A 26,804-nucleotide genomic window follows, 5' to 3' on the forward strand; every position below is an offset into this window, starting at 1 on the left:
TAAATACATCTTTTTAAAAAATGCTATTAAAACAAAAACAAAGCAACATAGAGCTGACAGCTGACAACACCAAAGGGCAAAAAATTATGTCACATGCTTCTAAGGACCAGGCAGGACACTGGCTACCTGCAGGGAGACCAGGAGCTGAGACCAAAGCCCCCCGCAGGGAAGGCTGAACACAGCTCTCCTAGTTCAGTGGGGAATCTGCCTTCCTCCTGCCATGATAGATACCCACTCCGACCAACCACCTCCCCCATGTAAGCACCTTCTGTGGTTCCCGCAGCTTCCATGGCCCCACCAAGGCAAGACTGCTCTCCCCAAAGCTGCCAGGCAGAAACGGGTCTCAACTTTCTCTGGGGCTCCACTCAGCTCTCTTTTTCTGCCTTTGGGAACAGTGACTCCAGTACTTGATCAGCCAGTGGAAGAATGGATTCCTTGGATGTGTGTGAGCCAATCCCAGAGAGCCAGCCTCCAGAAGGCAGGGCTCGGGCTGACGCTCAGCACCACAGAGGCACTCCTACACGCTACAGGGTTCCTTCCTGCCCAGATGAACTCAGCCTCTAGATGACAAAAGTCTCTTGTTGTTTAATAAACAAAGAATTGTTTCTGACTTACTGAAAATAAGGTTGAAGAAAACTCAGAAAGCAGTGTGTGACTACTACAGCCTGGCAGCTGACCACCATGGAAGACGGCGGCCATTGTTGAGTAGAATCTGGCTCCCTGGCTCATGCAGTCATGGGCTGATGGCAATTACAGGGTGAGGGCTTGATCCACTCACAGCATCTGAAGGCAGAGCCTTGGAAAGTGCTCAGACTGGGTTAGGCTGCGAAGTGGGGCCCTGATGACTGACACCATGGTGGCTCTCTAGGACAAGACCACACAGACATGTGGGTGGGGTGGGGGGTGGCAGGAGATGAGCACGTTCCCTCTCACTCTTTCTGCTCACCCCATCACCATCCCTCCACGTGTATTCTGCCATCCACTGTCTTCAGACAACAGACTAATGGGGCCACCCAACCTTGGACTGTGAATCTCTGAAACCATGAGCCAAAATAATCCTTGTTCTTCTACACGTGACTCCTCTCACATACTTTAGTCATAGAGATTAATACAAGGTAATTGATAAATAGAAACCTAAGTATAGTTCAGAGTGTATCAGATCCATGAATAGACAAGACCAGGGTGGAATCAGTTCCACTAACAGAGGCTTGGATTACCCTAGTGATATTTTATTTAAAAAAAAAAAAAAAAAAAAAAAACCATGATCAGTTCATGCTGAGACCAGCTGTTCGCCGCTGAACCATGAGGTTTCTGTACCTAACACAATCTTTGCTAGAGAGTATAAAATAAGAACGACAAGGCCGACTGACCCCCAGCTCCGTCCTCTTCCTCCTGAGCACGTCTGTCCACTACCCTGCAGCAGCAGTGGCCACCTGATTCTGAACCATGATACACGAGCAGAGGGGAGGTGCACCCGGGGACGCCACGTTACAGTAACTCGGCTCCAACCACGCAGGAGGAGACGACCACCTAAGGACTGAGGCAACCAGACTCCCGCTGGCCTTGAGAACAGCCCAGCTGGCTGAGCGCAGCTGTCCCCTAGGATGAGGAAGACACACAGCCCACCTCACAGAATCCACTGCGGCACAGGACGAGTCAGCAGTCACACATGCTCTCAGGACTGGAGTTCACGCACCCTCCTAGCTGCTCGTGCAGGTGAGGAAACAGACGCACTTACTCCACCGCTTTCCTGTAGACTCCGATGGCCTGGTCCAGGTCTCCCTCCAGCAAATGGACCTTCCCCAGCATCATGTAAGTCAGGTCGTGCCTGTGCAGCTGCAGGGCGCTGAGCAGCTGCTCCTGCGCCTGACACGTGTGAGGGGAGAAGAGAACCCGGTCACTGTGATGAAAGGACAGCAGCTCCTGCTCACTACTGCAGGCCCCCCGCTTCAGCAGAGGGACCCCACTGCACACGGACCAAAGGCACAGCTTCCCACCAATATGATGACAAACGGAAAACAGAACTCACTGGCAAGTAGTCACTGAGTGCCGGCTATACTATCATCAACAGAATACAGAGCCCACATCCCCGCGGGTACCTGATTCAATCAGCATTTGCATGAACGAGTTTGCTGTATTTGCTTAGCCTAACTCTCCTCCTCAGGAGAGTTCCAAGCAAATACCAAGTCCTCCTCTCCTCTGGTTCAGAGTAATTCTGAGGACAGAAATGCACCTGCTTAAATTATTCTCCCAAAGGAGTCTGAACCAAATATATAAAACTGTAAATCCATCCAGGAAACCTAAGGAGCCCACTAAATATACATTTTTTAATTTATTTTTTCTCTCTCTCATAAGAGAAAAAGCTACTCTTACACCTCAGTGATGTGCATTTGTTTTCATACCCATGACAGATTAGGTTACCCTAGTTTACAAACAAACAAAATAAACATCATTGAGTAGGTATAAACCAATTCAGACTCTCAGCCTTGGTGGCAGTGGAGAGAAGAGAATCAAACTTCACAACTGCTACATGGAGGCTTTGAAGGAAACTCTACCTGAATCATCAAAAAAATTTACTTATTTGAAAGGCAGAGTTACAGAGAGAGAAAGAAAGATCTTCCACCTGGTTCACTCCCCAGATGGCCTCAATAGCCAGAGCTGGGCCAATCCAAAGCCAGGAGCTTCTTCCAGGTCTCCCATGTGGGAACAAGGGGCCCGAGGACTTGGGCCATCTTCCACACTGCCTTCCCAGTCACTTTAGCAGGGAGCTGGATCAAACCTGGACCAGCCGGTACTGGAATCAGCACCCATATGGAATTCTAGAATTGCAGGCGGGGGCTTTACACACTACCACATGCCACCACAACACCGGCCTAAGATATTTCTTCTATATCTGAGTTAAGGTAAGCTCAAATTTCATTCCCTAAGAGCCTTACAGCTTTTGGGAGCTGGTACTGTGGCATGGCAGGTGAAGCCACCGCCTACAGGCCAGTATTCCATATGGGCACCAGTTCCAGTCCCAGCTGCTCCTCTTCTGATCCAGCTCTCTGCTATGGCCTGGAAGGCAGCAGAAGATGGCCCAAGTCCTTGGGCCCCTGCATTCCACGCTGGAGACTGGGAAAAAGTTCCTGGCTCCTGACTTCAGACTGGCCCAGCTCCAGCCATTGCAGCCATTTAGGGAGTGAACCAGGGAATGGAAGACTTCTCTCTCTCTCTCTGCCTCTGCTTCTGTGTAACTCTGCCTTTCAATTAAATAAAATCTTTTTTTTTTTAATTTATTTTAAAAAAGCCTTACAGCCTAGAACTTAATCACATCGAATTACCAATTCTCGACATGAAAATAATTGAAAATATTCTCAGAAATCAAAATCCAATCCACTTAAAATTCAGGACTCATTTTCAGTGACCTGGAAACTAATATCAGTTGCTGTCACAGCGGCTCACATCAGGGTCTACTTTTTGATATTTATGTTTTATTAAACATTTGTTTCTATGCCGGAAAGTTAGAGAAAAAGAAAAAAGCAATTAGACTGCCATTCCCTCAGAATATTTCTAGTATTTTCCATTTTCTTATTAAAGGCAGGAAAAAAAATATGGATGACAAAAAACAGGAATTAAAGTGGGGATAAATGTATAAGGCACTTTTAATTTTAACTTCCAAGAATCTCTGCAAGCACTGGGAATCAGACAGAAGCAGCGCTTGCTGCAAGTGCGCCTCCTGAAACCCCGGGCAGGACCGCTGCGGTCGGTTACCTTGCTGAACTGCTTCAGGCACATGTAGCAGACACCCAGGTTATGGCAGATCTCCTGTGCGAAACAAAGGGCAGGCACCTCAGGCATGATGCTACCGCAAGTGTCAAGTAAAACAACAGGCATCCCGAGGTTGTCAGCGCTCAGCAAATTCAGACTTGAAAACTGGACAACAGTCAGCTTTACTGGAGTTCATGTATTTCTACAAAATTAATCCTTCATATAGTAAATTTACAGACTACAAGAGATACAAGCAGAATAAACAGGTGATTTTGCTGGGTCTATGTGGTATTCGGGTACGTACCCAGCCCACCTCCACACATTCTTCTCTAAGAGTTGCCCCTGTGCTTCCTCCCAGTTGTACCCTAATCAATCTCTCTCTGACGACATTTGGACACCTGAGCCCATCAGGCCCCTTTCCTAGGAAGCTGGAATTGAATTTCATGGGTGATGCGCCCTGGAAGAACCACGGCGCCCGCGAGGCCACAATGATGGACTTGGAGCCAGTCTACAAGTCCAGAGCAGAGGTTCGAAGTCTATGGCCAGTGGGCCAAACTGGCTCCCTGCTCTTTTCTGTAATTAAGTTTTATTTGAATACAGACAGGAACACTTGTTTTCTTACAGCTCTTTTGCCAGTGAAACTGCAGTGGTAAGTAGTCACAACAGAGTCCAGAGGAAAATGCAAGGCTTAAAGTGTATAATCCCGGGGCTGGTGCTGTGGCATAGAGGGTAAAGCCACTGCCTGCAGTGCCAGCATCCCATACGGGTGCAGGTTCAAGTCCCGGCTGCTCCTCTTCCGATCCAGTTCTCTGCTATGGCCTGGGAAAGCAGTAGAAGAGGGCCCAAGTCCTTGGGCCCCTGCACCTGCATGGAAGACCAGGAAGAAGCTCCTAACTCGGGTGCAGCTCCGGCCATTGCGGCCATCTGGGGAGTGAACAGTGGATGAAAGACCTCTCTCTCTTTCTCTCTCTGCCTCTCCTTTTTTAGTCTGTGTAACTGACTTTCAAGTAAATAAATAAGTCCTTTAAAAAAAAAATCTATACTCCTTGCCCTTTACAAGGTCTGCCAACCTCTGGTTTACATCCCGTATGGGCACCAGTTCGAGTCCCAGCTGCTCTACTTCTGATCCAGCTCCCTGCTACTGGCCATGAAAAGCCATTAGTTTTCAGGCCCCTGCACCCATGTGAAGACCCAGAAGCAGCTCCTGGCTCCTGGCTCTGGATCAGCCTAGCTCTGGCCATTGCAGCCATATGGGTAGTGAACCAGTGGAAAGAAGACCTTTCTCTCTGTCTCTCCCTCTCTCTAACTTCACTTCTCAAATTAATAAATCTTTAAAAAAAAAAAAAAAAAAAGGCACTGGGACTTGAGCTCATCAGACCTGTCTCCAAAACAGGTGTACTTCCCACTGCTTCACCTCACCCTAGGAACGCACGCACAGGAGCAGTGGGAGACACGCAGCCCTGCTTGTCCTCTCAATGTCCTGCAGGCTAATAGACCTTTAAATACATTCTAAAATTTATTTTTTTGAGCTCAGCGCCACGGCTCACTAGGCTAATCCTCCACCTGTGGCACTGGCACACTGGGTTCTAGTCCCGGTTGGGGCGCCAGATTCTGTCCCAGTTGCTCTCTGCTGTGGCCAGGGAGTGCAGTGGAGGATGGCCCAAGTGCTTGGGCCTTGCACCCCATGGGAGACCAGGAGAAGCACCTGGCTCCTGGCTTTGGATCGGTGCAGCGCCAGCCGTAGTGGCCATTGGAGGGTGAACCAACGGCAAAGGAAGACCTTTCTCTCTGTCTCTCTTTCTCACTGTCCACTCTGCCTGTCAAAAAAAAAATTTTTTTTTTTTTTCTGAGAGGCAGAGACAGAGCTCTCCCACCCGCAGATGACTTGCCACAAAAGTCTCTGCCAGCTGGAGCTGGGCCAGGTAGAAGCTGGGCGCCAGGGACGTAAGCAGGCTCCCATCTAAGTGGGAGGGACCCAGTTTCCTGCTGCTTCCCAGGATGTGCACTAGCAGAAAGCTGGAGTCAGGAGCAGAGCTGGGACTGGAACCCAGACACTGACAGCAAAGGAAATTTGCAAAGGAAAACAGAACAAATCAGTGAAATCCTGGGTTCAGACAGGTGACCCACAACTCCTCACATGCAGCAGCCTCTGAGAGGCGGGATTTGCGTCTGACTGGTTCTCATCGCCTTCTCCCAAGCCTGCCCGACGTCCTTCCTGTACCTCCTGCTCCACATGACTGTCCCTCATCCACAAGCCCGACTCTCAGCCCCAGGGCACAGACGGTGGCTGGCACACACCAGACATGCAGTTGTTCACAGCAGCTACGTGAGGAACGACATGAATCTATCCACAGCTTCACTTGGGCCTTTTGCTAGAAAACAGTCTAGCATATTCAAACAACTCCGTCTCAGAATTGCAGAGGAAATGGACAAACGGAACACCTGTCAAACGGAACAGTGCAGCTCACGGAGGAAAGCCCTACTGTCTGGGCCTTCACACCCAGAAGGCAGAGCACCTCAAGAATCACCAAGTACTTGAAAACCAACAGCATGAAAACAAGAACCAGAATGAAGAGGGGAAGAAAAAGATCATTCTGGGAAGAACAGAACTCCAAGAATCAGAGACGGTGATGACCACAGAGAACAGGCAAAGTTCCTGGAAATTAAAAATAGAATCACTGAAATAAAAAAATATTAGACAGAATGTAAGTGGCTAAAAACAAACACAGTGACCTGGAAGATGGGCTGAAGGACTGCCCTGACTATACAGTACAAGGACGGGGGTAGAACACTAGAGACGCAGGAGAGCAGGCTCGGAGCGCTCCCACGGGGGCGGGAACAGCGTGGCACAGGCCACAGGCGACCTGTTACTGCCCACCCCTCCTAACAGAACCCCAGTTTTACCTATAGTAGCGACATGTTCACATTAAAAACTACATTTTCCAGCCTCTCCCACAGAAGGGGTATCTGGACAAAAATGAAAGTCTACTGGGGAATTCTGGGAAAGGTGTGCTTCCCTGATACTGGCTCAGTCCTCTTCTTGATTGCTTCTTTCTGCAGGCCTGGGGTGCAGATGTGACTCAAGAGCTGCAGCAGTCATCTTGTAACCACCAGGAAAAGTCTTCACTGTGGCAACCTAGGTCCACTAAGTCAACAGGGACACTTACTCACCTAGACTTCGTGTTCCATGAGGAAGAAAATAAACCCCTAACTTGGTGTCGCGTTTTTCACATAAACGCCAACTGATTCAGAGACACAGATAATGAAATAACTTCTTAAAGGAAATTTCCCTGACCCAAAGAAAGACAAGAGTCTTCAGAGAGATGGAGGCAGCAGGCACGGGAGGCGGCCACAGAACACAACAGATGCGCAGTGTGACATTTTGGAACCCCAGTGATAAAAAGCAATCTCGGGGGCCGGTGCTGTGGCATACTGGGTAAATCTACCGCCTGCAGTACTGGCATTCCATAAGGGCACCGGTTCAAGTCCCGGCTGCTCCACTTCAGTCCAGCTCTCTGCTATAGCCTGGGAAAGCAGTAGAAGATGGCCCAAGTGCTTGGGCCCCTGCACCCATGTGAGAGACCTGGAAGAAGCTCCTGGCTCCTGGCTTCAGATTGGCACAGCTCTGGTCATTGTGGCCATCTGGGGCGTGAACCAACAGATGGAAGACCTCGCTCTCTCTCTCTCTCCCTCACTCTGCCTCTCAGTAACTCTGCCTTTCAAATGAACAAATAAATCTAAAAAAAAAAAAAAAAGTAAAAATCTCCTAAGCTTCTGGAGAAGAAAAGATTTATCAGTAAGAATCAGACTGGTAAGAGACTACAATAGAAACAGAAAACACTGACTTCCAGGAAGTCCAGCAGCGAGGTCTCGAAAGCTAGCAGCACATCTGATTTCGGATCCCACACCTGGCCTGATCATCAGTCACACAGAGCGCATTTAAGAATCCAGTCCTACCAATAAAGGGCATGTTGATGGGTAAGAAAAAACCCAAGTTCCCTACTCACCCAGTCTTTCTGGTTGAGTCTCGCTGCTTCATTATAGACTTCAGCGGCAGCTTTATGTCTTCCTAAAAGAAACCTGTGGAAGACACATTATCCACACGGATGTCCTCGAGACGCTTACCACACTAACCGCACTGCTTTTGCTGTGGGAGCCAGCCATGAAGGTCTGCACTGGCAGCTGCTGCAGGCCTTGGCACTCTACACAGTCTCAGTAAAAGCTTCCTAGAACCATCTTCAACAATGTTCAACAGACGCAGACCGTGAAACAAGCCAGTGAGCCAGCCCGTTAAGCAATGGCTGCCTTCACTGATCCGCATCAGCCGTTAGGGACTTGTTCTTACTCCCGAGCCTAAGTCTCTGTTCCTTGACAGTGGATCCTGAGGTTGGGAGAAACAGGAAGACTGGGCTCCATGCAAGAGCAATGCAGCTATGAAAGGCAGAGCAGGTTAAGAAAATGGACACGGGAACCCCTGGGCCTTCCCTGCTGGGAAAGGGGGTGCCCGACCGCTTAGAGAGGAGTCAGAGGCCACTCACGTCCAGGAAACTTCAGGGCAGTTACTCAACAAATACTAAAAACCTACCACATGTCAAGTGCTGTGTCAGAGAAAACTCCCGTGGGCTGCCAATATGACAGAGGACTAAGGGCACAAGACGTCACTATTTCCATGATAAAGGGTTCTGCCATCAAACCAGAATGTAGTGTTTGGAAAATATTTAGTTTCTTAATACTATTTAACTGATTTTCTGAAATTTCAGAATTCATCTGCTGTTCAAAATGAATCGCATTACACCCATTTCACCACCTTCCCCCCGGGCATCAGACCGTGCTGGCGAGTGCAGCTGGTGCTGCTCTGTGACACTCACAAGGACCTGGCCACTTGCTTGAGGTTGTCAACACTCTGAGGGCTGAGGATAGCACAGGTCTGAAAGAGTTCCAGGGATTCTTGGATCTTCCCTTCTAGGCGAAGTATCAGTGCTGCCGAGCAAGAGAAAACAGAGAAAATAAAACCATGTTCTGGCCAGAAAGAAACCTGGCATCAGAAAAAATGGAGAAAAGGAAGTGGGAAACCACACCAAACAAATCTTTCAGATAACTCTTTTTTTTTGTGAAAGCAGAGAAACAGAGATCTCCCATCTGCAGGTTTACTGCCCAATGCCTACAGTAACAGCTGAGTCTGGGCCGGGCCAAAGCCAGGAGCCAAATACTCAATCTGGGTCTCGGATGTGAGTGACAGGGACCCAACGACGGAGCCACCATCTGCTGCCTCCCAGTCTTGCACTGGCAGGAAGCTGGAACCAGAAGCAGGGATGAGTGCCGCCGGCAACACTGGCATCCTGTATGGGGCCAGTTCAAGTTCCAGCTGCTCCACTTGAGATCCAGCTCATTGCTAATGTGCCTGAGTAGCAGCAGAGGATGGCCCAAGTCCTTAGGCCCCTGCATCCACGTGGGAGGCCTGGAAGAAGCTCCCAGCTCCTAGCTTCAGCCCAACCCATCCTCCCTCACCTTTGCAGCCATTTGGGGAGTGAACTAGCAGATGGAAGATCTATCTCTGTTTCTCCCTCTCTATCTAACTCTGCCTTTCAAATAAATAAATCAATCTAAAAAGAAACAGAATCAGATACAGAGCTGAGACTCAAATCCCAAGCACTCCAATATGGGATGTGGGTATCCAAAGCACTGTCTTAATTGCTACATCAAACACACATCCAGATACTTGTTTTTCTTTTTTTAAATATTTTATTTTTTTATTTGAGAGGTAGAGTTATAGACAGTGAGAGGGAGAAAACAGAGAGAAAGGTCTTCCTTCTGCTGGTTCACTCCCCAAACAGCCACAACGGCCAGAGCTGCGCCGATCCGAAGCCAGAAGCCAGGAACTTATTCCTAGTCTCCTATGTGGGTGCAGGGGCCCAAGCACTTGGGCCATCTTCTACTGCTTTCCCGGGCCACAGCAGAGAGCTGGATTGGAAGAGGAGCAGCCAGGACTAGAACCGGCACCCATATAAGATGCCGGCGTCACAGGCGGAGGATTAACCTACTGTGCTATCGTGCCTGCCCCAGATACGCTTTCAATACAATCAGATATGACTTCAGACGGACTGGAAACCGTAAGCAAAACCCCTGATAGGCTGAAATGTTTTCAGTAACATAGTTCAAGCCTTCCTTGCATCTACTACAAAGCTAACAGGTTCCTTTGCGAATTATCACATAAAGTCTTCACAATAAGGAATCTTTCTGGGCTTCCCCACGAGGTGCTTGACTTCCCCCTGACAGGACACCCAAATGGGGCAAGTAGAATCAATATCCAAGTCCACCAAGAAGATTCTGGCAAAGAACTCAGCAGAAGGCAAGACCCTGGTTTTCAGTACAGCAACCAATCAGAACAAACAGTTTCTCTCAGACCTAGGTTTCCACGAGAATTTAACAGGCTCTGAAAGACTGGACTGTGGGGCCGGCATTATGGCATAGTGGGTAAGGCCACCGCCTGCAGTACCAGCATCCCACATGGGCACCAGGTTGAATCCCAGCTGCTCCACTTCAGATCCAGCTCTCTTCTATGGCCTGGAAAAGCAGCAGAAGATGCCCAAGTCCTTAGGGCCCTGCACCTGTGTGGGAGACCCAGAGGAAGCTCCTGGCTCCCAGCTTCGGATCGGCACAGCTCCAGCCATTGCAGTCAATTGGGGAGTGAACCAGCAGATGGAAGACCTCTCTCTCTCTCTCTCTCTGCCTCTCCTCTCTGTGTGTAACTCTGTCTTCCAAATAAATCTCTTTTTTTTTTTATTTTTAAAATTTATTTTCTTTTTTGACAGGCAGAGTTAGACAGTGAGAGAGAGAGAGACAGAAAGGTCTTCCTTCTGCTGGTTCACTCCCCTAATGGCCGCTACAGCCAGCGCTGCACTGATCTGAAGCCAGGAGCCGGGTGCCTCCTCCCGGTCTCCCATGCAGGTGCAGGGCCCAAGCACTTGGGCCATCCTCCGCTGCCCCCCTGGGCCACAGCAGAGAGCTGGACTGGAAGAGGAGCAACCGGAACAGAATCCAGCACCCCAACTGGGACTAGAACTCCGGGGTACCAGCGCTGCAGGTGGAGGATTAGCCAAGTGAGCCACGGTGCTGGCCCCAAATAAATCTTTAAAAAAAAAAAAAAAAAAAAAAGACCCCCATGTCCTACACTAGAGTGCCTAGGTTCCAGTCCCAGCCTCTGAACCCAGTTTCTCAGTAAAGCAGACCCTGGGAGAGAGTGGTAATGCCCAAGTACCTTGCCTCCCACATGGTAGACCTAGACTGATTTCCAAGATCCCGGCTTTAGGTCATTGCAACCTTCTTTGTTGTGGGCATTTGGGAAGTGAACCAACAGACGACAGTTCTTTCTCTTTGCCTCTCAAATAAACTTAAAAAAAAATTTAGAGATTTATTTATTTGAAAGGCAGAGTATACAGAGAGAGAGACAAAGAATCTTCCAGCAGCTGTTTCACTGTTTCACTCCCCAAATGGCTGCAATGGCCAGGGCTGGGCCACACTGAAGCAGGAGCTCCTTCGGGGTCTCCCACCAGGATGCAGGGGCTCAAGGACCTGGCCTACCATCTGCTGCTTTATGCCAGCCCCAATAAAAATTTTTAAATGCACTTGTTTATTTAAAAAATATGTGTGCAGATTTCAGAAAAAGAGATCATACTAAATAAGATCTTTGTGGAACATTTACTTGAATTTAAATATTTCACAAGTTGTTGACTCTCCCTTGAACCTGCTAGAGAAGTGCACTTCTCTAGCAATAGGAGAAACCGTGTCTTACCTTGAACGTAGACAGCATATTCACACAAGCCCTGGGTCTCTTGAAGCTGCTCTCTGATAACAGCCTGAAAGAGGAAGGAAAATGTCTAAGAAAAGGCAGACAAGCAAAGCAGGTGCTTGGCCTAGAGACTAAGAGGTTATCAGACACCCACGTGGTGTATCAGAGTGCCTCGGCTTGAGAGTTAGCTTTGCTTCCAATCCCAGCTCCCTGGTAATGCTCACCTTGGAGACAGCAGTCAATGGCTCAAGCAGTTGGGTCCCTGACACCCACATAGGAGACCCAGACTGAGTTTCAGCTCCTGGCTTCCGCTTGGCACAGCCCCAGCTGTTGTGGGCATCTGGGGAACATACCAGTGGATAGGAAATCTCTGTCCAACTCTTTGTCTTTCAAATAAATTAAACACATAAATAATATGTTTAAAAAAAAGAAAACACTGGGGCCAGCACTGTGGCCTAGCAGGTTAAGCTTCTACCTGCAGTGCCGGCATCCCATGTGGGCACCAGTTCAAGTTCTGGCTGCTTCTCTTCCAATCCAGCTCTCTGCCTATGGCCTGGGGAAGCAGTGGAAGATGGCCCAAGTCCTCGGGCCCCTGCACCCAAATGGGAGACCAGAGAGAAGCTCCTGGCTCCTGGCTTCGGATTGGCCTAGGTCTGGCCATTGTGGCCATTTGGAGAGTGAACCAACAGATGTAAGACCTTTCTCTCTGTCTGTAGCTCTCTCAAATAAATAAAAATCTAAAAGAAAAAAAAAGTAACTTAAAAACCAGTAAGGGGGCCGGCACTGTGGCTCAATAGGCTAATTCTCCACCTACGGCGCCAGCACACCGGGTTCTAGTGCCGGTCGGGGTGCCAGATTCTGTCCCGGTTGCCCCTCTTCCAGGCCAGCTCTCTGCTGTGGCACGGGAAGAAGGCAGTGGAGAATGGCCCAAGTCCTTGGGCCCTGCAACCCATGGGAGACCAGGAGAGACACCTGGCTCCTGGCTTTGGATCAGCACGGTGCGCCAGCCGCAGCGGCCACTGGAGGGTGAACTAATGGAAAAGGAAGACCTTTCTCCCTGTCTCTCTCTCTCTCACTGTCCACTCTGCCTGTCAAAAAAATAAAAAAATAAACAGTAAGGATATTAAAAAAAAAAGAAAATACAGATATGGATAAGGGGCATTTATAAGAAATCTAGGATATTAGAATATACTAATAAAGAGTTCATTCAGATTTTTTTTTTTTTTTTTTTTTGACAGGCAGAGTGGACAGTGAGAGAGAGAGACAGAGAGAAAGGTCTTCCTTTGCCGTTAGTTCACCCTCCAATGGCCGCCGCGGCCGGCGCACCGCGCTGATCCAATGGCAGGAGCCAGGAGCCAGGCACTTCTTCCTGCTCTCCCATGCAGGTGCAGGTGGCCAAGCACTTGAGCCATCCTCCACTGCCCTCCCGGGCCACAGCAGAGAGCTGGCCTGGAAGAGGGGCAACCGGGACAGAATCCGGCGTCCCGACCGGGACTAGAACCCGGTGTGCCGGCACCGCTAGGCGGAGGATTAGCCTAGTGAGCCGTGGCGCCGGCCTCATTCAGATTTTTTTTAAAAATTTCATTTATTTTAGGGGGCTGGTGCCATGGCTCACTTTGTTAATCTTCCGCCTGCGGCGCTGGCATCCCTTATGGGCACCTGGTTCTAGTCCCGGTAGCTCCTCTTCCAGTCCAGCTCTCTGCTGTGGCCTGGAAAAGCAGTAGAAGATGGCCCAAATCCTTGGGCCCCTGCACCCGCGTGGGAGACCTGGAAGAAGCTCCTGGTTCCTGCCTTCGGATCAGCGCAACTCCAGCCATTGTGGCCATCTGAGCAGTGAACCAGCGGATGGAAGACCTCTCTTTCTCTCTCTGCCTCTAACTCTGCCTTTCAAATAATTAAATAAATCTTAAAACAAAAAAGAGAGAGAGAGAGAGAGATGGTCAAAGAAGGATCTCCAGCCTTGATGAGTATCCATTTCAGTGCTGTGGCACAGCGCCAACATCTCATGTGGGCAGCGGTTTGAGTCCCAGCTGCTCCATTTCTGATCTAGCTCCCTGCTAATAACTAGGGAAGCAGCAGAAGATGACCCAAGTGCCTGGGGCCCTGCACCCACGTGGGAGACCCAGATGAAGCTCCTGGCTCCCGGCTCTGGATAGTCCCAGCTCTGGCCATGGCAGCCTGCTGGGGAGTGAACCAGACAATGGAAGGTCTCATCTGTGACTGCCTTTCAAATAAATAAATAATCCTTTATAAAAAGTGGCCCTGCTGGGTGAATGATGTGACTCCTCTGTGAGACAGGAAGTGGCAGAAGGTATACAGAGGACAGCAGATAAATTCAGCCACAGAGAAGTTGGACTTGAAATGCTTCTGGGGCATTCAGTGGGTATCAGACTAGTCGAGATCAGGAAGTACGGTGGAGGGTGGGGCAGAAAGGGGGGTGGAAGGACAGGACCTAACAACATCCCCAACTGTTAAGAAATAAGCAGAGGAGGAGAAGTCAAAGAATCTGAGAAGTGGTCAAAAAAGGAAAAGGGAAACAAATAAAAGGTCCTATCACAGAAGGAAGAGGAGAACGCAAAACTCCTACTGGCACTAACCATCACTGCTGTGGGCACTGCCACAGTATAAACGCCACAGCGTGTAAATTAAAAACCACAACCTTAGAAGCAGCACAAAAGTGAATGCTAAAAAAGACAGCACCAGGGACATATTCTGCATGTTAATGCTTTGCCCATCTGCTAGCAATGTTACCAAAGAGATAAACAGAGAAAGGGAAATACAAATGATTTTAAATGCACAAATGGCAACTGCCTGCACTGGCAGAGAATTATGAAATAAAACTTAATGAAATAGCATGTTTCACCTGACAGAAGATTAAAGAAAAAGAAGACGACAGACACTTGTCTCCACCAGGAAACCAAGAAGTCCTGGAGTGGCTGGCCTTTCAGCCTGGCCGTGACACAAGAGGACCCACGGCACACACAGGACCTGAGCCACATGGCATTCACACCCAGCCACCCCACTGGCAGCCTGAAGGCCCATTAGCACCAGTAACATCTGCCCACTGAAGTTTTCTCAACAGCAGTACCACAGCAAAAGCGAGCCACCGCACGGGTGAGGAGCACGGGGCCCAGCCGTGCGAGTGGGCCGGCACGCTGGCGGCTGGCTCCCCAGTGCCTCGCTTCCTCTGCCACTGCAGTCTCTCACCTTGCATGCTTCATAGTCCTTCCGGATATAGTGCAGATGAATCAACCAGTTCTGCTTCTCCAGAATAGGAAACTCGGGAGCTGGACAGCACAGTTGACAAAACAAATGACAGTCATTCTCAGATTTTCTCCTTTAGCACTGCCTTCGCGTCTGAACTAACCGTAAGCAGACTCAGCACAGTAAAGGCTTCATGCTGCTAATATGGGGCAGTGCACCCAAACAGACTACTGAACTGCAGAGTACCTGTCCTACTATTTTATATTGTACACACGCCTCCCTGAGTTTTTGTGGCTTATAAAGTCAGTTTCTCAAATGATTAACTCGGCCTGAATAACAGAAAATCTTCCTTTGTTCTTTTTTCTCTCCTTTTCTCATTGGTTGCAGATGGTCAACAGGAAGATATTCTAAAGATTTCATGAATGTTACTAACAAAACAAAATACATGTAACCTAATGTCACACCTGGCAGGTCAGAATACCAAAGTAATTTAAATAATTAAGCACAATCTTTAAAAATGGCTCAAATGGGAAATTATACTTATTTCCCAGGAATGAAAAGTCAACAATGAAAATTTTAAAAAATGACTCATGACTGAAAACCATGGAATAAGTTACTTACACAATGAAATCAAAGTTTAAAATACAGGGGAAAAAATAATCACTAAAAACGTATTTTTCTTGGGGGCCAGCGCTGTGGCTTAGTATGTTAACCCTCCACCTGCGGCACTGGCATCCCACATGGGAGCTGGTTCGAGTCCCGACTACTCTTCTGATCCAGCTCTCTGTTTATGGCCTGAGAAAGCAGCAGAGGATGGTCTTAGGCCTTGGACCCCTGTATCTGTTTGGAAGACCTACAGGAGGCTCCTGGCTCCTGACTCCGGATACTCTGACTGTTGTGGCCATCTGGGGAGGGAACCAGCAGATGGAAGACCTCTCTCTCCTCTGTCTCTCCCTGTTTGTAACTCTGCTTCTCAAATAAATAAGTAAGTTTTTTTTAAGTACTCTTCTTTTTTTTAAGATTTATTTATTTTGAAAGAGTTTTAGAGACAGAAGGATAGACAGAGACAGGGGTCTTCCATTCACAGGTTCACTCCCCAGATGGTTGCAAAGGCCAGGGCTGGGCCAGGCTGAAGCCAGAAGCTTCATCTGGGTCTCCCACGTGAGTGCAGGGGCCCAAACACTTGGACCATCTTCCACTGCTTCCCCAGGCCATTAGCAGGGAGCTGGATAGGAAGTGGAGCAGCTGGGACATGAATCAGCACCCATACGGGATGCTGGCATCACAGGCAGCAGCTCTACTGCTATGCCACAGCATCAGCCCCCACAGAAAGTATCCCTCTGTGGTACGGACGAGATAGATCCACATCAAATTCAAAATAGTAAGACCTCAAGGAAGCGAGGCAGACGAACAGGGTTAGGAAAAGAAAAAAGGAGACTTCAAGGGTAGATGTCTGGCCCAGCAGCTAAGCTAACAGGACACCCACATCCCACACCAGAGCCTGGCTCCAGCTCCTGATTGCAGCTTCCTGCTAACACACACCCTGGAAAGCAGTGTCACCTGATGGCTCAAGTAAGTGGGTCCCTGCCACCCACTTGGGAGACCTGGACTGAGTTACTGGCTCTGGCCACAAGGTAGGTATTAGGGGAATTAACTAGCAGATGGGAGTTGACTCTCAAAATCTATTAAATAAATAAATTTTTTTTTAAAAGGATACTTCAAAAAAATCTTTCTTTAATACTTGTTACCCTAAAAAATTTTACAAGCTCTAAACAAAAACCAGATTCTCTGCCTGGCGGGTATCTGGGTTTTTGTATTACTATTTCACACCCTTTAATGAATGTTTGAAACATTCTCTCTTTAAAAATGTGAAAGAAGGGCCAGCGCCGCGGCTCAATAGGCTAATCCTCCGCCTGCAGCGCTGGCACTCTGGATTCTATCCCGGTCATCCCTCTTCCAGGCCAGCTCTCTGCTGTGGCCCAAGAGTGCAGTGGAGGATGGCCCAAGTGCTTGGGCCCTGCACTCGCATGGGAGACCAGGAGAAGTGCCTGGCTCCTGGCTTCAGCGCAGTGGAAAAGGAAGGCTTTCTCTGTCTCTCTCTCTCTCACTGTCCACTCTGCCTGTCAAAAAAAAAAAAAAAAAAACAAAAGTGAAAGAAGAGGGCAGTGTAGTGGGTCAGGCTGCCATTTGCAACACCAACACCGGCATCCTGTATCAGAATGCCAGCCAGAGTCCCAGCAGTTCTACTTCTGGTCCAGTTCTCCACTGTATCAGAATGCCAGCTAGAGTCCCAGCAGTTCTACTTCTGGTCCAGTTCCCCACTGTTGAGCTTTGCAAGGCAGTGGGTGATGGCCCAAGTGCTTGGGCTACTGCCACCCACGTGAGAGACCCAGGTGGAGTTCCTGCAGCTGACTTCGGCCTGCTCCCGTCCTAGCTGTTGCAGGCATTTGGGAAGTGAGCCAGGAGGTAGGTCTCTCCCTGCCCCTACGGCTCTGCCTTTCAAATACATGCATAAAAAAATAAACAAATTTTTTTAATGTAAAAGAAAGGACAGAGGAAGGGAGGAGAGGGAAATTACTTTAATCCTTTCCAGGATGCTACAGCACTTGAGGACAAACAGCCTACAGAAACCTAAGATTCACACACCACATTCCCACTGGACTCACAGCTACTGCTGCCTGAGCAGGAAAATAAAAAAGTAACGCTATTCACTCCTTCCCAACGGACTACCCCTGGACCTGGCAAAGGAAATTATGACAAAGTATGGATATGACTTTCATGCAAGGAGACTGACTTCATTTTCCAGTTATCCATCTTCTAGTCACCCTGGGGCTACGTGAGCCTGCGACTTTCATTTCCTTCCTATTTTCCACAAAGGCTTCACCAATCACAGTTGAGCACATTTTTCTTTAATAAAGTTTGAGAAACACTGTCCACTGGTTCTCAAACTTTTTTCTTTAAGATTTATTTATTGGGGCCGGCAATGTGGCACAGTGGGTAAAGCCACTGCCTATAATGCTGGCATCCCATATGGGCACCGGTTCAAGACCTGGCTGTTCCACTTCCGATCCAGCTCTCTGCTATGGCCTGGGAAAGCAGTAAAAGATGGCCCAAATCCTTGGGCCCCTGCACCCACATGGGAGACCTGGACAAAGCTCCTGGCTCCTGGCTTTGGATCGGCGCAGCTCCAGCCATTGCAGCCAACTGAAGAGTGAACCAACGGATGGAAGACCCCTCTCTCTCTCTGCCTCTCCTTCTCTCTGTGTACCTATTTTTTTTTTTTTAAGATTTTATTTATTTATTTGAGAGGCAGAGTTACAGACAGTGAGAGGGAGAGACAGAAAGAAAGGTCTTCCTTCTGCTGGTTCACTCCTCAAATGGTGTCAACGGCCAGAGTTGCGCCAATCCAAAACCAGGAGCCAGGAGTTTTTACCGGATCTCCCACACGGGTACAGGGGCCCAAGGACTTGGGCCATCTACCACTGCTTTCCCAGGCCATAGCAGAGAGCTGGATTGGAAGAGGAGCAGCCGGGACTAGAACCAGCACCCATATGGGATGCCGGCGCTTCAGGCCAGGACTTTAACCCGCTGTGCCACAGTGCCAGTACCTCTGTGTAACTCTTTCAACTAAATAAATAAATCTTTTTTAAAAGATTTGAGAGGCAGAGTTATAGACAGAGAGAGGAAATGACAGAGAGAGGTCTTCCATCCACTGGTTCACACCCCAAATGGCTGCAGTGGCAAGAGCTGAGCCAATCCAAAATCAGGAGCCAGGAGCTTCTTCCAGGTCTCCCATGTGGGTGCAGGGGCCCAAGCAGCTGGGCCATCTTCCATTGCTTTCCCAGGCCATAGACAGAGAGGTGGATCAGAAGTGGAGCAGCCAGGACTAGAACCAGCGCCCACATGGGATGCTGGGGCTGCAACTGAATGCTTAGCCCACGACACCCCAGCACCAGCCCCACATCTGAGCATTCACTCACATTCTGTCACCCTCTCCAGAGTTACATTCCTTCCCAAAGCCACACAAATCTCCAAAACTGTGTGTATGTGGTGTGGTGTGTGTGATATGTGCATGGTATGTGTGGTAATATGTGGTGTGTGTGGGGAATGTGTGGTATGTATGGTGTGGGTGGTATGTATGGTGTGTGTGTGTGGCATGTGTGGTGTGTATGGTGTGTGTGTGTGTGTGTGTGTGTAGTAGTGTTATGGTGTCTGTGTGTGGTATTGTGGTACATATGGCGTGTGTGGTATGTATGATATGTGTGGTGTGTATGGTGTGTGTTGTATGTATGGTGTGTGTGGTGTGTGCATGGTGTGTTTGTGTAGTATGTGTGTATTATATATGTTGTGTGTAGTATGAATGGTCTATGTGTGTTGTGTATGGTGTGTGTGGTGTGTATGATGCGTGTGGTGTGTATGGTGTATCTGTGTTGTATATGGTATGTGTGTGGTATATGTGTGGTATGTATGGTGGGGGGGTTGTGGTATGTATGGCATGTGTGGTATGTATTGTGTGTGCATGGTGTGCATATGGTGTGTGTGTGGTATGTGGGGGGTGTATGGTGTGGGGGGGTGTTGTATATGTGGTGTGTGTGGTATGTATGGTGTGCGTGGTATGTGGGGGGATGTATAGGGGTGTGGTAATGTGGTGTGTATGGTATGTGTGTGGTGTGTGTGGTGTGTATGGTGTGGGGGTGTGGTAATGTGGTGTGTATGGTATGTGTGTGGTATGTATGGTGTGTATGGTGTGGGGGTGTGGTAATGTGGTGTGTATGGTATGTGTGTGGTATGTATGGTGTGTATGGTGTGGGGGTGTGGTATATGTGGTGTGTATGGTATGTGTGTGGTATGTATGGTGTGTATGGTGTGGGGGTGTGGTATATGTGGTGTGTATGGTATGTGTGTGGTATGTATGGTGTGTATGGTGTGGGGTGTGGTATATGTGGTGTGTATGGTATGTGTGTGGTATGTATGGTGTGTATGGTGTGGGGGTGTGGTATATGTGGTGTGTATGGTGTGGGGGTGTGGTATATGTGGTGTGTATGGTATGTGTGTGGTATGTATGGTGTGTATGGTGTGGGGGTGTGGTATATGTGGTGTGTATGGTATGTGTGTGGTATGTATGGTGTGTATGGTGTGGGGTGTGGTATATGTGGTGTGTATGGTATGTGTGTGGTATGTATGGTGTGTATGGTGTGGGGGTGTGGTATATGTGGTGTGTATGGTATGTGTGTGGTATGTATGGTGTGTATGGTGTGGGGTGTGGTATATGTGGTGTGTATGGTATGTGTGTGGTATGTATGGTGTGTATGGTGTGGGGGTGTGGTAATGTGGTGTGTATGGTATGTGTGTGGTATGTATGGTGTGTATGGTGTGGGGGTGTGGTATATGTGGTGTGTATGGTATGTGTGTGGTATGTATGGTGTGTATGGTGTGGGGTGTGGTATATGTGGTGTGTGTGGTATGTGTGTGGTATGTATGGTGTGTATGGTGTGGGGTGTGGTATATGTGGTGTGTATGGTATGTGTGTGGTATATATGGTGTGTATGGTGTGGGGGTGTGGCATGTATGGTGTGTGTGGTATGGCAGGTGTGGTATATGTGGTGTGTATGGTATGTGTGTGGTATGTATGGTGTGTATGGTGTGGGGGTGTGGTATATGTGGTGTGTATGGTATGTGTGTGGTATGTATGGTGTGTATGGTGTGGGGTGTGGTATATGTGGTGTGTATGGTATGTGTGTGGTATGTATGGTGCTTGCGGTGTGTGTGTGGTATGTGTGGCATGTATGGTGTGGGGGTGTGGTATGTATGGTGCGTGCGGTGTGTGTGTGGTATGTGTGGCATGTATGGTGTGGGGGTGTGGCATGTATGGTGTGTGTGGTGTGTGCAGTGAATAAAGAAGGGTACCTAATTTACGAATCCCTCTGAGACAGGAAGCTTGCTGGGTAACCTTGGCTCATGCCTCCACTATATGGAGGCTGCACTAAACCTTCTTCCATTTACAATGTCACCATGTATCACTGCTTCCTCAGCCTCGAACTTGGTCTACTATTAAAGTCCCACAATGGGGCCGGCACCATGGCGCAGGTTAATCCTCCGCCTGCAGCGCTGGCATCCCATATGGGCACCGGTTCTAGTCCCGGCTGCCTCTCTTGCAATCCAGCTCTCTGCTATGGCCTGGGAAAGCAGTAGAATATGGCCCAAGTGCTTGGGCCCCCGCATCCACATGGGAGACTGGGAAGAAGCTCCTGGCTCCTGGCTTCGGACTGGTGTAGCTCCAGCCATTGCGGCCATCTGGGGAATGAACCAACAAAAGGAAGACCTTTTGCTCTGTCTCTCCCTCTCACTGTCTATGACTCTACCTCTCAAATAAATAAACAAAATATTTTTTAAAAAGTTCCACAATAAAAGACAAGTCAGGTTTTGTGAAAAAAAGAAAAATGTTCCATTTATGAGGTGGCTTTTGGAATTGGAAGGGAGACGGTACTCTAAATCCAAGTACTAATGGTCATTTCACACTCCTGAATACGTAGTGTTTAGAAGATAAAGGGCGGCCGGCGCCGCGGCTCACTAGGCTAATCCTCCACCTGCGCGCTGGTACCCCGGGTTCTAGCCCAGTCGGGGCGCAGGATTCTGTCCCGGTTGCCCCTCTTCCAGTCCAGGTCTCTGTTGTGGCCCAGGAAGTACAGTGGAGTACTTGGGCCCTGCACCCATATGGGAGACCAGGAGGATTTACCTGCCTCCTGGCTTCAGATTGGCGCAGCGCGCTGGCCGTAGTAGCCATTTGGGGGGTGAACCAACAAAAGGAGGACCTTTCTCTCTGTCTATAACTCTACCTTTCTGTCTCTCTATCACTAACTCTGTCAAAAAAAAAAAAAAAAAAAAGACGACGACGATGAAGGGCAGCTCTTGTGCACAGTGGGTAAATGCATGTTTGGGACACCCACATTCCACACTGGAATGCCTGGCTTAGCTACTCCACTTCAAACCCAACTTCCTGCTGATGCAGTTCTGGGGGCAGCCGGCAAAGGTTCAAGCTGCTATCCACGTGGGAGATCTAGATGAAGGCCCAGGCTTGTGGCTTCAGCCTGGGCCAGCCCTAGCTATTGCAGTGCTCTGGGGAGTAAACCAGCAAATGGAATTGCGAGTTTGTTTGTTCTCTCTTTGAAATAAACTTTAAAAGCTGAACGAATTTTAACTTAATCAAAGTCCTTAGATAATTACCAGATGTGTGACCTTGAAAAATGTACAATTTTCTCATCTATAAAACCAAGACTCAGGGCCAGCGCTGCGGCTCAACAGGCTAATCCTCCGCCTTGCGGCGCCGGCACTCTGGGTTCTAGTCCCGGTCGGGGCGCCGGATTCTGTCCCAGTTGCCCCTCTTCCAGGCCAACTCTCTGCTGTGGCCAGGGAGTGCAGTGGAGGATGGCCCAAGTGCTTGGGTCCTGCACCCCATGGGAGACCAGGAGAAGTACCTGGCTCCTGCCATCGGATCAGCGCGGTGCGCCGGCCGCAGCGCGCCAACCGCGGCGGCCATTGGAGGGTGAACCAACGGCAAAGGAAGACCTTTCTCTCTGTCTCTCTCTCTCTCACTGTCCACTCTGCCTGTCAAAAAGTAAAAAAAAAAAAAACCCCGAGACTCATTCATTCAACTGGTATCTCCAACTGCCTACTGTGTGCCACTGTTCTGGCACCGAGGACTCTGAAGTGACCACAAATGACTGATTGCAGGGAGCTTACAGTGGGGGGTGGGGCAGGCAGGGAAGGTGGGGAGGAGGGTCTAAGAGAAAGAACGGATGATGATAAAACAAAGCAACACAGGGTAGGGGATCACACAAGTAGGAGGGGCAGGGAACAGAACTGTGAGGAGTGGACGACTTCACACATGAGAGGTTCAAATAGTGCCCAGATGAGAATTCTCATTCTCTGTCTCTCCCCTCCTTGCTCCTCTCTCTGTCGCTCTAATAATAAACCAAGAGAACGGATACAAATAGTTCCTGATACACAGTAAACCCTAAAGAAGTTTTAGCTCTTGTTGCTGTTACTTCTTAACATTCTTATTTCCTTAGTCTCAAAGATGAGAGAATTCTGGATAATTTAGAAATCCCCAGAGTCTATGAAATCTGAATTTATACTTAGAATTTTACCTGTAAACATATGCACTGAATTCCGCGTATTCCAAATCGCTGTTCACTCCAACACCCCCTACAAACCAGGACCCGGTTCTTAGGCGCGTTCAAGAGCACTGTGAGATGACCCCTGGAAGTCCTCAGACAGGCCCGTGGAAGTAGAGCACGGCCTTCTCTATTTTACAAGCAGGGCGGTCAGCTCGCGCCAGCTGCAGTCCAGGGCCTCCCTCACCACAGAAGCTGGCGGCCAGCCGATGAGCTGAAGGCCGGGCCTCACCCACTCTTCCCCAGGCACTGTCGCCAAGGCAGAAGGCTGGCAGCCTGGCAACAGAACTCCTTGGCCCATTCTACTCTGTGACATTTCTTCCTCACGTCTCCCGATGTAAGGATGCCCTGACGTATTTCGGACAGTTCCACGCCTGAATAAATGTTCACCTCAAGAACTCCTCGCCCGTCACTTGTCCAGGTGCTAAGGTGGCCTAGGAAGAGCCATATGCAGATCTGATACTAACTCTGCCTAACGCTGAGACAGTGTCCCAGCTAAGGGGAGCAGGGCAGAAAATGACTGCGGTTCCAGCTCTGAGGCAGCGATTTTCCAAAAAACGACCAAGCCATTTTTAATAACGCTGTACACCAGCCTATCCCTGGGAACGGATCTCTTCCAGCTCTTGCTGAAGGGCAGCAATGCAAGTTCTTAGCTGTAGAATTCCAATTGTAATTCAGCACCAGCCTTCTGTGGGACCCAAATAATTTAACTTGAGCAGGCTTCCTCTGTTCCCTTTAATTTTCATTGGAAAATATGAAAAATCTGGAAGTGGCCATTCAACAAACATTCATTTCCTCATGCCAAACAGAAATTACAACACAGGGCCGGAGCTGTGGCATAGCGGGTAGAGCCACCACCACAGTGCCGGCATCCCATATGGGCTCTGGCTCTAGCCCTGGCTGCTCTACTTCCGACCCAGCTCTCTGCTGTGGCCTGGGAAAGCAGAAGATGGCCCAGGTGCTTGGACTTTTGTACCCATGTGGGAGACCTGTTAGATGCTCCTGGCTTCCGATCGGCACAACTTCCACTATTCCAACCATTTGGGGAGTAAACCAGCAAATGGAAGACCTCTCTGCCTCTCTGTAATTCTGCTTTTCAAATAAGTAAATAAATCTTAAAAAAAAAAACATATAACACTTTTTTACTTCAAAATAATATCTGGGACTTCAGAAAATGTGACAAATCTTGAATTTACGTGTAAGAGATTCTTATCGGTATCACTTGAGCTCTGTATCAATCAGACCCTGCACGAGGAAACAGAGAGCATTGCAAGATCTGACACAGAAGGGCTGTGATGGGTGATGCAAGAAGCGAGAAGCTTGGGGCCAACGCTGTGGCACAGCAGGTAAAAGTTGCTGCCTGCAGCGCTGTCACCCCGTATGGGCGCCAGTTCAAGTACCAGGTACTCCACTTCCAGGCCAGCTCCCTGCTATGGCCTGGGAATGCAGCGGAAGATGGCTCAAGGCTTTGGGCCCCTGCACCCAGGTGGGAGACCCAGAAGAAGCTCCTGGCTCCTGGCTTTGGATCAGCGCAGCTCCAGCCATTACAGCTAACTGGGCAGTGAACCAGCAGATGGAAGACCTCTCGCTCTGCCTCCCCTTCTCTGTGTAACTCTGACTTCCAAGTAAATAAATAAATCTTAAAAAAAAAAAAAAAAAAAAAAAAGAAGAAGAAGAAGAAGCGAGAACCTGCTGGGGAAGGCAGAGGTCAGCACAGGCACTGACCCTGGCATGGAGGAACGCGGAAGAAGCAGGCCTGGAGCTCCCGGAGGAAGCTGGCAGCAGAAGACAAGCTCCTCCAGCCCCCGGAAGAAAGGGCGGGCCTGGGTGCGAGGCGCAGGCTGGCGTCTTCCTCTCGCCCTTTCACCTCCTGCCAGTTCCTCCCACTGCAGACCCAGTCAGATGCTGCAGCTCAGGAGCTGGGGAGGACAGGAGAGGCGAGGGCCAGCTCCTCCCGACAGCAAGACCAGAGGAGGAGGTGAGGACAGCAGCGGGGGACAAGTCCAGTGTCAGTGGAACATCATCACTACAGGAATGAAATTAAGCAGGAGACAGGAGCTGAACAGAACTGACTCAAGGACACACTAGAAGCTGCCTTTTAATTTCTTCATTAAACTGCCGCTATTCAGCTTGTTTGCTTGTCATGAGATACAATGGGATGCGGAAGAAAAGATCACACAAGATTAGTTAATTATGGTTTTACCATATAACCTAGATTATTTAAAAGTTAATTCCTCAATCAGAATTTTTTTTTTTTTTTTTTTTTTTTTTTTTTTTTTTACAGGCAGAGTGGATAGTGAGAGAGAGAGACGCAGAGAGAAAGGTCTTCCTTTTGCCGTTGGTTCACCCTCCAATGGCCGCCGCTGCAGCCGGCGCACCGCGCTGATCCTGGCAGGAGCCAGGAGCCAGGTGCTTTTCCTGGTCTCCCATGGGGTGCAGGGCCCAAGCACCTGGGCCATCCTCCACTGCACTCCCTGGCCATAGCAGAGAGCTGGCCTGGAAGAGGGGCAACCGGGACAGAATCCGGCGCCCCAACCGGGACTAGAACCCGGTGTGCCGGCGCCGCAAGGTGGAGGATTAGCCTATTGAGCCACGGCGCCGGCTCCTCAATCAGAATTTGCCAAGTAATTTTTGGGGACCAGCATTTGGCACAGCAGTTAAGGTGTAGCAGCTAACAGCTAACACTGTTTCTCAAAAAACTAAACATGGTGGGGGGTGCTGGTGCTGTGGTATAGTAGGCTAAACCTCTGCCTGTGGCACCAGCATCCCATATGGGCGCCAGCGCAAGTCCCAGATGCTCTGCTTCCGGCCCAGCTCCCTGCTAATGGCCTGGGAAAGCAGTGGAGGATGGACCAAGTGCTCGGGTCCCTGCACCCACGTGGGAGACCCGAAAGAAGCTCCTGGTTCCTTGCTTCAGACAGGCCAAGCTCTAGCTGTTAGAGCTACCTGGGAGTGAACTAGTAGATGGAAGACCTCTCCCTCTGTCTATAAAAAAAAAATTAAACATGGGGGTGTGCACATGGCCTACAGTTAAAATGTCTCTTGGGATGCCCATACCCAGTGCTGGAGTACCTGGGTTTGAGTCCTAGCTCCACTCCCGATTCCAGCTTCCTGACAAGATAACATGGATCCTGAAAGGCACAGGCAAGGCTCAGTACTTGGGTCCCTGCTAGGAGGCCTGACCTAAGTTCCTGGATGCTGGCTTCGACCTGGCCAGCCCTGGCTGTTGCAAGCATTTGAGGAGTGACCCAGTGGATAGAAGATACCTCTATCTGTATCTCTCTCTCTCCCTCTCTCTCTCTACCTCTCTCTCTTTTAAACAGATGAAAATAAATTTTAGAGAGAATATCGGGGTAAAAAAAAAAGACACTCAGAGGAGTTTCACACGGATTGTAGGCTGAATTAGGTAACAATTAAATTACCATCTAACTACAATTCTGTTTATACAAAAACTGAAATGTGCCGGCGCCGTGGCTCAATAGGCTAATCCTCCACCTTGCGGTGCCGGCACACCGGGTTCTAGTCCCGGTTGGGGCGCCGGATTCTGTCCCGGTTGCCCCTCTTCCAGGCCAGCTCTCTGCTATGGCCAGGGAGTGCAGTGGAGGATGGCCCAGGTGCTTGGGCCCTGCACCCCATGGGAGACCAGGAGAAGCACCTGGATCCTGGCTCCTGCCATCGGATCAGCACGGTGCGCCGGCTGCAGCGGCGGCCATTGGAGGGTGAACCAACGGCAAAGGAAGACCTTTCTCTCTCTGTCTCTCTCTCTCACTGTCCACTCTGCCTGTCAAAAAAAAAAAAACAAAAACTGAAATGTAAGGTAAGTGAAAGATTCATGAAGCACAAAGCACGTATCTATGAAATTACAGGGAGCCAAATATACAGAGTAA

General features: G+C 49.3%; 1 protein-coding gene across 12 annotated transcripts in view; it reads right to left on the minus strand.

Moving 5' to 3' along the window:
* The window catches only part of BBS4 (Bardet-Biedl syndrome 4), a 57,262-nt gene that overhangs the window by 15,692 nt on the left and 14,766 nt on the right, over positions 1 to 26,804 (minus strand). For 6 of the 12 annotated variants that reach the window (XM_070054707.1, XM_051822314.2, XM_051822313.2 and 3 more), the window contains 6 exons: positions 14,747 to 14,826; positions 11,543 to 11,606; positions 8,619 to 8,730; positions 7,758 to 7,830; positions 3,754 to 3,807; positions 1,739 to 1,866 (listed from right to left, as the gene is read on the minus strand). In XM_070054707.1, the coding sequence (XP_069910808.1) occupies positions 1,739 to 1,866; positions 3,754 to 3,807; positions 7,758 to 7,830; positions 8,619 to 8,730; positions 11,543 to 11,606; positions 14,747 to 14,826 (511 nt within the window). Of the gene's footprint in view, positions 1 to 1,738; positions 1,867 to 3,753; positions 3,808 to 7,757; positions 7,831 to 8,618; positions 8,731 to 11,542; positions 11,607 to 11,763; positions 11,887 to 14,746; positions 14,827 to 22,890; positions 24,598 to 26,804 lie in introns of those variants that run through there. The other 6 variants (XM_051822312.2, XM_070054711.1, XM_051822316.2 and 3 more) reach the window with 5 other exon arrangements.

The sequence above is a fragment of the Oryctolagus cuniculus genome, chromosome 12, assembly GCF_964237555.1.
Source record: "Oryctolagus cuniculus chromosome 12, mOryCun1.1, whole genome shotgun sequence".
Lineage (NCBI taxonomy): Eukaryota > Metazoa > Chordata > Mammalia > Lagomorpha > Leporidae > Oryctolagus > Oryctolagus cuniculus.